We start from the raw sequence: 13436 nt of genomic DNA, 5'->3' as shown, positions 1-13436 counted from the left end.
AATTGTCCATACAAAAAAAACTTTTTTGTATGGATCGTGGACAATCGCCATACCCCCCCCCCCCCCTAATGTGTCCACGTGGTTTATGGATGGTCCCTAGATTGGCATGCCTAACAACTTTTTAGATCAAATTTCCAAAAAAATTTCAATAACGAAAAGGTTTGTTTTTCAAAGCTTTGAAGTGCTCAGAACAGTTGACGTAGAAGGCGTAGATTGGGATACACAGTTTTTGTTTCTTGGACAAAGTTACTTAGGGGACCATCCATAAACCACGTGGACACTTTTTTGGGAATCTGTTACCCCCCCCCCCTCGTGGACAATTGTCCATACAAAAAAAAACTTTTTTGTATGGATCGTGGACAATCGCCATACCCCCCCCCCCCCCTAATGTGTCCACGTGGTTTATGGATGGTCCCTAGATTGGCATGCCTAACAACTTTTTAGATCAAATTTCCAAAAAAAATTTCAATAACGAAAAGGTTTGTTTTTCAAAGCTTTGAAGTGCTCAGAACAGTTGACGTAGAAGGCGTAGATTGGGATACACAGTTTTTGTTTCTTGGACAAAGTTACTTAGATTGGCATGCCTAACAACTTTTTAGATAAAATTTCCAAAAAAAAATTTCGGGAGAGTTAAATTTTCTGAAACACCTCAATTGTGATCCACCCTGAAGACTCCAAAAATTCACAATTTTTAAGAAAATCAAATTTCCACTCATTTTGCGATCTGGACCACTGTGCAATGTGACAAGATGCAACACAAATCGGCTTCTTTAACTCAAGTCAAAGTGCGTCAACAAAACTCAACCAAAATGATATTGATCGTGGAGTTGAAAATTCTCTTTTATAGTCTATTTTTTATTGTCTTTTTGAAGACAAATTTTTAAATAAAACGGTCAATAAAAATTACTGAAATACTTCAAAATATGTTTCTGTTCGAAAAAATAACGGTCTTTTTTATTTTTAAATAAAAATCTAAAAATAGCAATCATCATTTCAGCACCCCTCACATCCGAACCCCAAACGCGAGTGCGCACGTTTATACATCGTATCCATATTCCACCTCAATTCTACCGCACCGATTCTGTACCGCAAAGCCTACCCCCCAGTTCTTCTCGGGGTTCTTTTGCCTTCAACCGCCTTCGTTCCGTAATTACCATAATCCATATTCCAGCGGAGCGCGGCCAGGCTCAATTGCCCTCTTCAATTTCCTCCTTTCGGCGGCGGCGGCTGCCGCGACTCTCTGGGCACAGAGTTCTCTGCCCCGCGGGCCAAAGTTCAACCCACGGCGGCCGCCAGTGTTGCCAGCCAGACCTTAAGGAACCACCAACGCATCTCTCTACTTTGCTCAGTGCTATTGATTTGATTTGAAAATGCGTTTTCCAAAATATTTCGAGATGATTGGCTTTCGGAGGGTTTCAAGTTCTTCCAGCCAGAGCGTAGCAGGCTTAATTGTAGCTACAATCGGCTTGATGTGGTTTTAATACCTGATGCCTCATTTCGATCGAAGAAACCCCGCGCGGTGGGCGGCTTTTGGGGGGTTTGCTTTGTTTTCCCGGTGATTGTTTTGGCTCGTTTTTCCGCCGCGTGATGCGTGTGTGTATCACAATTACGCGCGAAACTCCGCACCAGAAAAAAAGAAGTACCCTCTCCAACCCAATTGGCGGCGGCGATATTTCAAACAAATCTGAGAGAAAAAATGTATCGAAAATGAAAATCAGTGGGTCACCCATCGGCGCGGTGAAAAATGCTCTTTTCACTTTTTAGCGCAGCAGTCGATTCCAACCCAATGACGTACTCCGGAATTTCGGTGGGTCGAAGCAGGCTCTGATGGAGCGGACCTTGAACTTGCGAGATGATGACCGAGGCCTGCTACGCGTAAGAAGTTGCGTCCGAAATGTGCTTGGAGTCGCATCTCGCGCATCACGTGAGGTGTAAATTGTTTTATGACTTTTTGGGTTGTATGTTAAAACCCATGTTAAATGTGAAGGTTGATATATTGACAAACTATCCGGCGAGACAGAGAGCATTAATTTGCATGAGTAATGCAACTTAGTCAGTCACCGCTTGAAGGGAGTTATGAGAAAATCTTGGTTTTAACTAGAAGTGAAGAGATCTTTTTAAAAAAGTTAAGACATCTTCAAGGTCAAACTCCTTTTCCCGAAGAACAACCAGTCATGATGTAGGTAACCCATATTTGACATTTATTTGTTTCCAAAAGCAATGCCGCTGCTTGTTAACATTTTCCGCGAAACCTGGTCGCAGCAATCGTTGAAAACAAGAGCCGGATGTTCTATCACTACAAAGTTTGGGAACTTCAAACGGGGCAAAAAAGCCGCTCCAAGCAATCACGAGTGGCCCCACGCCTCCACGGCGCTTATCAAGCCGCGCTGTTTGACCTGATAATTAAGATGTTGTAGTAATCGAAGTGTCGATTTTGTCGGCTTGTTCGACATGCCGACAAAGTGTCGGAGGCTTTCTTTTGCCATTTTGCAAGGTGGAGAAGCTCTAAAAACTTTTTTTTGTGTTTAAAGGCTCGTGGTAACTCAACACTAACTTTTCAAAATGGCATAACTTTCATTTAAATTGCATAGTTAGCTTCACGGCTTGCCTAAATTTGTAGTTTTTAGCCGTTTTGAACTGATGCTGATGACAGTTGTCTTAGGAACCCAGGAAAACATCCGCTCACCAGTACGCTTCGAGCTGTCACAGAAGATGGACGTATTTTCCGGCCGGCGAAATGACCCAAACCTCGCCGAACAAATCCCACTGGCGAAGAAGTTCTGAATAAATACCTCTTCAAAAAAGAACATCGCCGCACGTCTGTTCTACCTTGATAGACTACATCGTACTCGTACAAACCGTCGTGTACAGCGAGTAGAAATAGCTGTTCAAAACGGCCGTCGTCGTCGTTGTCACCGGGTTGGGGGACCCCGGGGGGAACCCTTGTCACCGGTCGTTGTTGGACATTATGTTCGCGCCTACATCAAAAGGGACTTTTCCCGCGGACGGCGGCAGAGATGATAAACACGCTCTTGGGTCTGCGCGTCGACTCACGATAAATCACCGACGACAACACCGGTTCCGGTGTAGGTGGACGGTACTCGAAATCGATTCTTTGGACGATCTGCCCGATGTGATATAGAATAGACCGCCTTTGCTGGGGCTGCTGATAATGAGCTCAATAATGATGGTGTGTTTTCCCCAAAGTGAATTTGTGTCATCGCGAGGAACACCAAGGGATCTCTGTGGTTGGGAAGCGCATGCCAATGGTGATTTGGTTAGGAAAATTGGTCAAACTATCGTATGAGGTTTCAGAGTGATCCGTTTGTCAACGAGGATAGTTTAATGTCCCTTAAGGCGAAGCCATCAATAATTTTCAAAAAAAATTCTTCATCACTGTAGAATGCTCTGTATTGAGTACAATTTTACGATTTTTTGCACCAAAATTATTCAGCATATCAGCCACCTGTGAAGGTCAAACAGATCCCCACAATTCGATTTCAATCCAGAGATATTCAATAAAAACCGAAAAAACTCCGTGCATCGTTGTTACATTGTTGTTTAAAGAAGCAGAGCTTCCGTGGCCGTGAGGTTACGGGTTTCGCCTTGTAAGCGGAAGGTGATGGGTTTGATTCCTGTCTGGCTCGGCAAAGTCAGATCCCTTCAAAGAGTAAATCTGCTCACTGGGAATACTGACCGGTAGGGGATGGGTTTCGACTAACGGCGTGCTGGATTTCCAATCCAGAGGTCGTGAGTTCGATTCTCGCACCGGGATGATGAAGTTAATCTTGTCGTGCTATCTTGACACACCCTGAAAATTGATGTAAGTGCAACAACTTGCCAAAGGGATATCAGGTCGGAACGCGTTTGACACAAGTACGTGGTCGACTTTTGTAATTATAACTCGGAACTCCAGCAACCAAATTCAACCTAACTTTAGGACAATGCACAGAATGGTGTACCAAACAAAACGTGTTTGTTATTGCTTTAGACCTACTCAAACTTATTTGAACTCTTGTCCATAAGCCGGGTTCCAACTCGGCGGTAAAGCCGCCAAAACACAAACACCATTTGGCAAAAAGTACTCCCGATCCGGAGTCTGAAGAACCCGGTCGCGGGCCCGGGCCAGATACCGCCAAACAGCATCCCCAGCAACTGGCCAAAAACAAAAACACCGGCCTTATTAGAGCGAAAATATAAAGTGTGTAGCTCTCTCCGCCATGCAAACAGCTGTGTGCCTTACTCTTGGTCTATGGTCAGTCCCGACCCGGTCCGGCGGATCTTTGTGGCCGCCGCCGCGGCCAGAAAGCGCAAGAAGAAGTAGACGCAGCAAAGCCAGATAAAAACCTCCCCGCGCGCGAAACAAGCATAATTATCTCGGATAGAGAATAACAAAACTTGTATAAACGGAAAACAAAAGAAAATGATAAGTTAGCCGCGGCCTCGGCCGGGCCCTCTCGAACAGGGGGGAGTAGGGACGCTGTGTCCAAATTTGGCATGCGCTGCCCGGGGCCGGTTCATTATTCGGCCATTCGGCACACCACACGGCAGGAATCTCTGGCCGAAACTTGTTTTGGTGGCCTTACTCCATTTCCTTATCTATACGACGACGGCGCGACGCGACGCTACGTTGCCGCCATGGGTTCCGTGTCCTCCCCCTCCCTCCACGGGATTGGAGCTCGTGCGCGGACTCGAAAATCACTGCGTCGCTAGGAGTTTGTGTTGGGGGAATTTTCCCCCTCAATCTAATGTGGACGTGGTCAGTGCTGACCGATTAACTGATTTCCATAATTGTTGAGGGAGTCATGATGGAAACAGTTTCATGCGTCTACTTTCAAGTATTTTTGAGGCGATTTGTCCCATGCTTACGTTTTCAACAATGTCTCAGATTTCTAAGCAACTTCATGAAAAAGCTACCGCATCTTGACAATTTCATGAAAATCAAAATTTAATAGATTTTTTCCTTCAATACAGACATTTTAAGATTTTTTTATGTTTTTAGATGTCAAAATCTGTGTCCGATTTACCCTATTTCCCATTGAGCTAGAGTGTTCAAATTTGACCCAGAAGGTATGTTCAAACAACCTTTGAAAATTTTAGACAGTTTGGTAAGACAGAAGAAATTCTTTGGAATTATCTTAAGCAACCATGCGCACCCACGTTTATCTATGGGGGCAACAAAAATAAGGGGGTGCGCATGGCTGTTTATATGAGGGAACGCATGGTTGTTTAACATGATTCCATAGGTTTTATACACAAATATAAAATTTTATTTATTTGCAAAGAATTCACTTAAATTCAATTCTGTTGATTGGAGCGTGTTCAGAGAGCCCAAATCTATCATACCTTGATGAAACTGGGGTGTACCCCATTTGGCATAATGGACATTTGGCATAACGGGTTTTCAAGAAGGACGTTTGGCATAATTGGTCCAAGACATTAGGGACGTTTGGCATAATGGACATTTGGCATAATGGACGTTTGGCATAACTCGTTCCATAACAACACGGATAGAAATCCGGTCCGCATAACCGAAAACAAGTTGCGATAAAATCGAAAACAACGATTGTTTTCGATTTGATCGACAATGTTTTCAAAATCGACAACATTCTCTTCGATTTTGAAACATTTTGTTCTCAAAATTGGCAACCGTCCCCTACGATTCCCCCGAGCGTAACAACTGTCAAAACGCAGCCTAAATTAATCAAAACGTCAACCGAGCGATCGTGGCAGTTTGTGTTTTAGCCCAGTTTTTTTTTGTTTTCGGGAGAAAAAAGCAACGAGAGGCAAGGCGTCCTCCTCCACCTCCACCGGAGTGACCCCGCCGCAGCAGCAAGGCCAAGGCCAGACACAGCAGTCGTCGGATCAACCACAGGGCGAGGAGCTCGGCTCGGGCGATTTCAGCTCGCTCAACACCAAGTTCACCCACGAGGACGGCAACCGCAAGAAGACGGCCAGAGCAGCAACGGGGCACGACGCGGCGGAAGATTGAGCTGCGCACGCCGATGGACTTTTCCGAGGCGGAAACGATCAGCTCCGGGTTCTCGGACAAGATCAGCAGCAAGACGACGCAGATGGACGAGCGGCCGAGGAACTTTTTGTGCACGATGGCGGACGGGAGAACTGCAAGTTCAGCATCTACGAGGATCAAGCCGTGATTGACTCGCGGTTCCGGTTCAGCCCGTCGCACCGGGAGATCTTTGGGATTAAGAGGAAGGCGGCGGATAACAAGCAATCAGTCGCCACTGTTTGACGATCAGAATCCGGTTGTGGTAGGGAGCGGGGGCAAGGCTGGAACTCCGAAGGTTCCTCCGGTAACGCCTGCTGGGGAGGAACCACCGAGCGAATTAGGGGACGACACGCGGAGCGCCATCTCGTCGGCGGTGTTCGAGCAGTCGTTTGCCATGTCCGAGTGCATCACCTAGTCGGAGCGCAAGAAGATCGAGAAGCAGAACAAGTACGTCGGCGGCGAGCAAACGGAGAACAAACCTCCGGTCGGCGTTTCCCGAGCGATCGTCCTCCTCCTCCTCCTCCTCCTCCTCCTCCTCCTCCTCCTCCTCCTCCTCCTCCTCCTCCTCCTCCTCCTCCTCCTCCTCCTCCTCCTCCTCCTCCTCCTCCTCCTCCTCCTCCTCCTCCTCCTCCTCCTCCTCCTCCTCCTCCTCCTCCTCCTCCTCCTCCTCCTCCTCCTCCTCCTCCTCTAAAAAAAAAATTCTAAAATTCTAAAATTCTAAAGTTTTGAAATTCTAAAATTCTAAACTTCTAAAATTTTGAAATTCTGAAATTCTAAAATTCTAAAATTCTAAAATTCTAAAATTCTAAAATTCAAAAATTCGAAAATTCGAAAAATCTAAAATTCGAAAATTCGAAAATTCGAAAATTTTAACATTCGAAAATTTTAAAATTCTAAAATTCCAAAATTCTAAAATTCTGAAATTCTAAAATTCTAAAATTCTAAAATTCTAAAATTCTAAAATTCTAAAATTCTAAAATTCTAAAATTCTAAAATTCTAAAATTCAAAAATTCGAAAATTCGAAAAATCTAAAATTCGAAAATTCGAAAATTTTAACATTCGAAAATTTTAAAATTCTAAAATTCCAAAATTCTAAAATTCTGAAATTCTAAAATTCTAAAATTCTAAAATTCTAAAATTCTAAAATTCTAAAATTCTAAAATTCTAAAATTCTAAAATTCTAAAATTCTAAAATTCTAAAATTCTAAAATTCTAAAATTCTAAAATTCTAAAATTCTAAAATTCTAAAATTCTAAAATTCTAAAATTCTAAAATTCTAAAATTCTGAAATTCTGAAATTCTAAAATTCTAAAATTCTAAAATTCTAAAATTCTAAAATTCTAAAATTCTAAAATTCTAAAATTCTAAAATTCTAAAATTCTAAAATTCTGAAATTCTAAAATTCTAAAATTTTTAAATTCTTAAATTCAAAAATTCTAAAATTCCAAAATTTCAAAATTTTAAAATTCCAGAATTCTAAAATTTTAAAATTCAAAACTTCAAGAATTCAAAAATTTCTACATTTTTAAATTCCTTAATTCCTAAATTCCTAAATTACTTATTTTTTAATTTCCTGAATTCTTAAATTCCCGAATTCCCAAATTTACAAATTCACTTATTTACCAATTCCCAAATTCTTAAATTCCTAAATTCCCAAATTCAAAAAATTCCCAAATTCACACATTCCCAAATTCCGTAATTCTCAAATTCCAAAATTCCAAAATCCCAAATTCCCAAATTCTTAAAATCCCAAATTAACAAATTCTTAAATTCCCAAATTAACAAATTCACTAATTCCCCAATTCTTAAATTCACAAATTCCCAAATTCCGTAATTCTCAAATTTCAAAATTCCCAAAATCCCAAATTCTTAAATTCCCAAATTAACAAATTCTTCAATTTTCAAATTCCCAAATTAACAAATTGTTTAATTCCCAAATTAACAAATTCATTAATTCCCAAATTCTCCAATTTACAAATTTCCAAATTCTTAAATTCATAAATTCCTTATTTCCAATATTCCTAAATTCCCAAATCCTCAAATTCCCAAATTAACATATTCTTATATTCCCAATTTTCTAAATTCCTAAATTCTCAAATTCCTAAATTCCTAAATTCCTATATTCTTAAATTCCTAAATTCCTAAATTCCTTTATTCCTAAATTCCTTTATTCCTAAATTCCTGAATTCCTAAATTCCCAAGTTCCTAAATTCCCAAATCTTCAAATTCCCAAGTTCCAAAATTCCCAAATTCTTAAATTCCCAAATTCCTAAATTCCCAAATTCCCGAATTCCCAAATTCCTAAATTCCCAAATTCTCAAATTCCCCAATTCCCAAATTACATAATTCTTCAATTCCCAAATTCTTAAATTCTCAAATCCCTAAATTCCTTAATTCCTAAATTCCCAAATTCCTAAATTCTCAAATTTCTAGATTCCCAAATTTCCAAATTCTCAAATTCACAAATTCTTACATTCCCAAATTTCTTAATTCCTAAATTCCTAAATTCTCAAATTCCTAAATTCCTAAATTCCTAAATTCAAACATTCCTAAATTCCTAAATTCCTAAATTCCTAAATTCCTAAATTCCTGAATTCCTAAATTCCTAAATTCCTAAATTCCTAAATTCCTAAATTCCTAAATTCCCAAGTTCCTAAATTCCCAAATTCTCAAATTCCCAATTTCCAAAATTCACAAATTCCCAAATTCTTAAATTCCCAAATTCCCAAATTCCTAAATTCCTAAATTCCCAAATTCCCGAATTCCCAAATTCCTTAATTCCCAAATTCTCAAATTCCCTAATTCTTCAATTCCCAAATTCCCAAATCCCCTAATTCTTCAATTCTTAAATTCCCAAATTCCTAAATTCTTAAATTTTCAATTCCCTAAATTCCTAAATTCCTAAATTCTCAAATTCCTTAATTCCCAAATCCCCAAATCCCCTAATTCTTCAATTCCTAAATTCCCAAATTCCTAAATTCTTAAATTCTCAAATCCTCCAATCCTCCTTAATTCCTAAATTCCTAAATTCTCAAATTCCTAAATTCCCAAATATCCGAATTCCCAAAATCCCAAATTCCCCAATTCCCAAATTCCCAAATTCTCAAATTCCCAAAATCCCAAATTCCCATATTCCCAAATTCCCAAATTCCTAAATTCTCAAATTCCTAAATTCCTAAATTCCTAAATTCCTAAATTCCCAAATTCCCAAATTCCTAAATTCCCATATTCCCAAATTCCTAAATTTCTTGTATTCCCATATTCCAAACACACACACACACACACACACACACACACACACACACAAATAGTAGTTTTTTAATTAATGATGTATTTTTTGCCTCAATAAATAAAAAAAAACGAATCAACTGTTTTACTGAACCAAAAGAAATATCCAACGGTCAATTCAAAAACCAAATCCAACGGTCAATTCAAAAACCGAATAAATCGTTCGGGATGGCTGCGTGCTTTCTGTTTTGCCAGGCGTCACCAACCGTGACGACTCAAAATCAACAACATTGTTCTCGATTTTGATGCAAATGTTACCGGACGACTGGTCGACAACATTCTGAAACGAATTTCAGAACGAATCGAGAACAATGTTGTCGATTTCCCGGACAGGATTTCTATCCGTGAATCAAGAACGTTTGGCATAATGGACATTTGGCATAATAAACGTTTGGCGTAATGGACGTTGGGCATAATTATTACTAGATTATTTTTGTTTTATTTTTCCCCAATAGTAAATAGTTTCCTTTTTGAATAATTCACAATAAATCTTTTTAATGAAATTTTGATATTTTTATTGAAAATTTAGTTTAAAGAAGGAAATATCTCTTGTTAGCTTTACATTTTTCCCCAATCAATATAATTAGCAATGATTTTTTTTTAAATAAAATTTTCTCTTCTTTTATAAGAAATTCAACTTGAAGATGAAAAAACCTCTTCAAATCTTTGAAAATTAAGCTGTTATAATGTAATTTTCCCTTCTTTTGATCATAATTTAACTTAAGGAAGGAAAAATCTTTAAATAAATTCACATGTTTCCCTTATTTTTTTGAATTCAAACTAACTAACCCAGAACTGGACAGCACTCGTCCGATAAGAGAGTAGCGGTAAGATTTACAGACACAGAGAACACAGTTGTAGATGACCGAGAAAATTATGCCATCGAGTCCATTTCAAGGAAAAGTTCATCCATCAAAACAAAATGAGTAGTCTACGGGAATTGAACCAGGGACCTTTAATAGAATAACTCAAAAACTAAACAATAATTGCAAAATATTGACCAAAAAACACAAACTGAGTATCTTTTGAGAGATTATGCCTTTTTTTCGTTTTAAAATAAAAGGAGAGAAAATTGCTTTAAAAATCTTAATTGCATTTCTTTAAAGAAGAGCAAAATGTACATACATTCTTTAGGTTGAATTCAAAAAGGAGGGAAAATAGTATAAAATCTTTATTGCAAAATATTTAAAGACTGGCAAAACTTACATCTCTTTGTCAGTTGAATTTAAAATAAAAGAAGGAAAAATTTAATACAAAAAATTAGCTGCAAAGTATTTCAAATGGAGAAAAATCTTAATATTATATAGACTCTTTCTAAAAAAATAAAAAAAATATGAAAAATGCATTTTATTAAGAAATATTCCAAAAAGGGGAAAAATCACACCTATTGAAGGAAAAAGGTACTTGATTTTTTGAAAAAAAAATCTTTTAAAGTAAAATTAGGCCGATGCAAATATTTAAAAAAGTTTTTGTCCCTCGGCCCTAGCCGAGGTCAAGGGGGGGGGGCAAAAAAATAAAAAAATTTAAATAACAAGCCATAGTCTTTACATTTAAATGAAAAAAGTGTTTTAAAATGCATTTTACACTAGTTCAGTTGTTTTGCAATCATTAGTTTTCAAAAAATCTAAGATCTGACAAAAACAAAAATTGTATCGAAAAAAAAAGATTTTGCATCAAAAATTTTCAAAAAATCTTAAGATTTTTTAATAAACCCAAACATGCTAAAAATGATTTTAAACGCATGAGAATGTATTTTAATTTGATTTCAGCTGGTTGCCCTTGAATTTTCATTGAAATTTTGAAGTTTATTGTAAAAATATTTTTTTTGCCCCCTGATTTTTCGGGCCAATTTTGAAGGGGGGGGGGGGTGACAAAAACTTTTAAAAATATTTGTACCAGCCTTATCTGTTTAGAAAAAGGGAAAAAAGCTATAAGTTATTATTCTTTACAAAAAATAAATACTAATTTAACAAAACAAAAAATGCTACAATAATTATGCCAAACGTCCATTATGCCAAACGTCCATTATGCCAAACGTCCATTATGCCAAACGTCCTTGATGGTTTTTGAACGAGTTATGCCAAACGTCCATTATGCCAAATGTCCATTATGCCAAATGTCCATTATGCCAAACGTCCCTGATGTCTTGGACCAATTATGCCAAACGTCCATTATGCCAAACGTCCTTCTTGAAAACCCGTTATGTCAAATGTCCATTTTGCCAAATGGGGTACACCCCCATTGTTAAAACTAACGATGCAAATTGACTTCTTTTGACAAACGGAATAAATGGATACAGCTTATCCAAATTCAAAAATACGAATGAAAACTTAGGGAACTATTAATATAAAAATCGTTTTTTTTGCAAAATAATGGTTTCGTATAAATCCGTCCAGAATTTATCGAGAAAATCGAGTAAAGAATTTTGCAAAATTTGGAACAGGAACAGCTATTCTCCGAAGAGGAAACCAAAAATAGATACAGTCCAGACTCGATTATCTGAAGGTCCCAGAAAAAAAAATGATTTCGGATAATCAAATCTTCTAAATCCAAGATGGCGTCCAAAATGGCGGTGTTGAAAAACTCAACACCAACAACTCAAGTTTAACGAAAATTTAGGAACCAAAATAGGAAAACCAGTTCTGAAGAAACCCCAAACATGATTGAGAAATGTATGTTCCAGGCAATTTCAATTGCTCAATTTCGCACCTTCTCCTAAAGAGCTGGGAGCTGTTTCCTGCTTTTCTGACAATCCAATCTCGCAAGTAACAATGTTGTGATAAAAAAAAGTTTGACACGTTATTTCGGGATACGGTAGCAGTGGTGACAGTTACAACCATTGCTCTCAGTTTACAATGATTGCGAGTTGTTCTGGGAAGAGAGCCACTGAGCAACATTTTCATCCGGGATAGTACGAGGACTGCTGCAAGAATCCATGTTTTGTTGTTGTTACAAAGTTTGATAAAATGGTGCCATCAGAAAACGTACTGATTTATAGACTATAACTTTTAAGTTGATTTTATACTTCTGTGCAGTACAATAAATTAATGTAAACTTATTCACAAATAGTAGGAAACAAATAAAATAAAACAAGTAAAATAATTAACTTACCCGACATCGACCCCAGCTCGCTCGAGTGGTTGTTATTGCTTAGGCTAATGTTGTTGTTGTTGTTGTTACTACTGCTGTTGTTGTTATTGTTGTTGTTGCTACTGCTGTTTTGGTTCGCGTTGGCATTGCTGACGTTGTTGTTCGGCTCGACGCCCGGTCCCAAACTTTGGCTCGTCTTTTCCAGGTGGTCGTGGTCCTCCTTGCAGTACAGCGCGCCACCGTCCCGTAACGCGAATTCGTCTCCTAATTTGACAGATATTTAGTATTTAGGCATCTTTGAAGATTGAGCGGAAAACTCACCAGGTTGCAGGTGTTTCATACAGAGCGAACATCGAAAGCACTCTATGTGGTAGATTTTCGATTTCGCCCTCATCACAAAGTCGTTTTTACTAAAGGAGTTGCCGCATTTATCACATTTGGTACCAAATAACCTGAAAAAATAACGAGACAATAGTGTTAGTTTCTTCAACGTTTCGAACGATCTTCTTCAGGGATCAAACTATTTGTTTTTTTATGTTTTGTTGAAAAGTGCGAAACTACAAAACTGACAAAGCATCGGGGTTGTACTGTATCAGGGTTTCTCCAACGTTTCGATCAGCCTTCTTCAGGGATTTTATCATTTATTCTAAATTTTTGTTAAACATAATTCTTCAAGGGTAACTCACCTAACATAATCTCGCTTACAGTACGTTTTGCCGTCCCTCACGAAGCAGGTACAGCTCTCGTCCAGGAACTGGTGGCACTCCTGGCACTTGAGGCAGGCCGCGTGCCACTCCAGGTCCGGCGCTACCCGCAGGATGTACTGGTCGTGGATCTGGGTGCCGCAGCCGACGCACAACGAGAGGCGTTCCTTTTCTGTTGAAATTAAAGGAAAGAAAAAAGTGGCGATTAGTTTGGAGTTTGGAGCCAAAAAGTCTAAAAGGCAAAATTTAGCGGCAAGTGCAGTATTTTTCACTTAGTTTGATTACCCCCCTCAAAGTGCATTCCTTTCCACAAACTGGGAAAGAAAATGGCTGAGCTCACTTT

At 38.6% G+C, this 13436-nt stretch overlaps 1 protein-coding gene across 1 annotated transcript in view; it reads right to left on the bottom strand.

The window, feature by feature from the left end:
* The window catches only part of LOC120418289 (insulin gene enhancer protein isl-1), an 80988-nt gene that overhangs the window by 16216 nt on the left and 51336 nt on the right, over window positions 1-13436 (bottom strand). Inside the window, exons 2-4 of the mRNA XM_052708319.1 lie at window positions 13076-13265; window positions 12711-12841; window positions 12411-12653 (exon numbers count right to left, since the gene is read on the bottom strand). Coding sequence (XP_052564279.1) covers window positions 12411-12653; window positions 12711-12841; window positions 13076-13265 — 564 coding nt within the window. The remainder of the gene's footprint in view (window positions 1-12410; window positions 12654-12710; window positions 12842-13075; window positions 13266-13436) is intronic.

The sequence above is a fragment of the Culex pipiens genome, chromosome 2, assembly GCF_016801865.2.
Source record: "Culex pipiens pallens isolate TS chromosome 2, TS_CPP_V2, whole genome shotgun sequence".
Lineage (NCBI taxonomy): Eukaryota > Metazoa > Arthropoda > Insecta > Diptera > Culicidae > Culex > Culex pipiens.
This window is presented reverse-complemented; position numbering and strand designations above follow the sequence as displayed.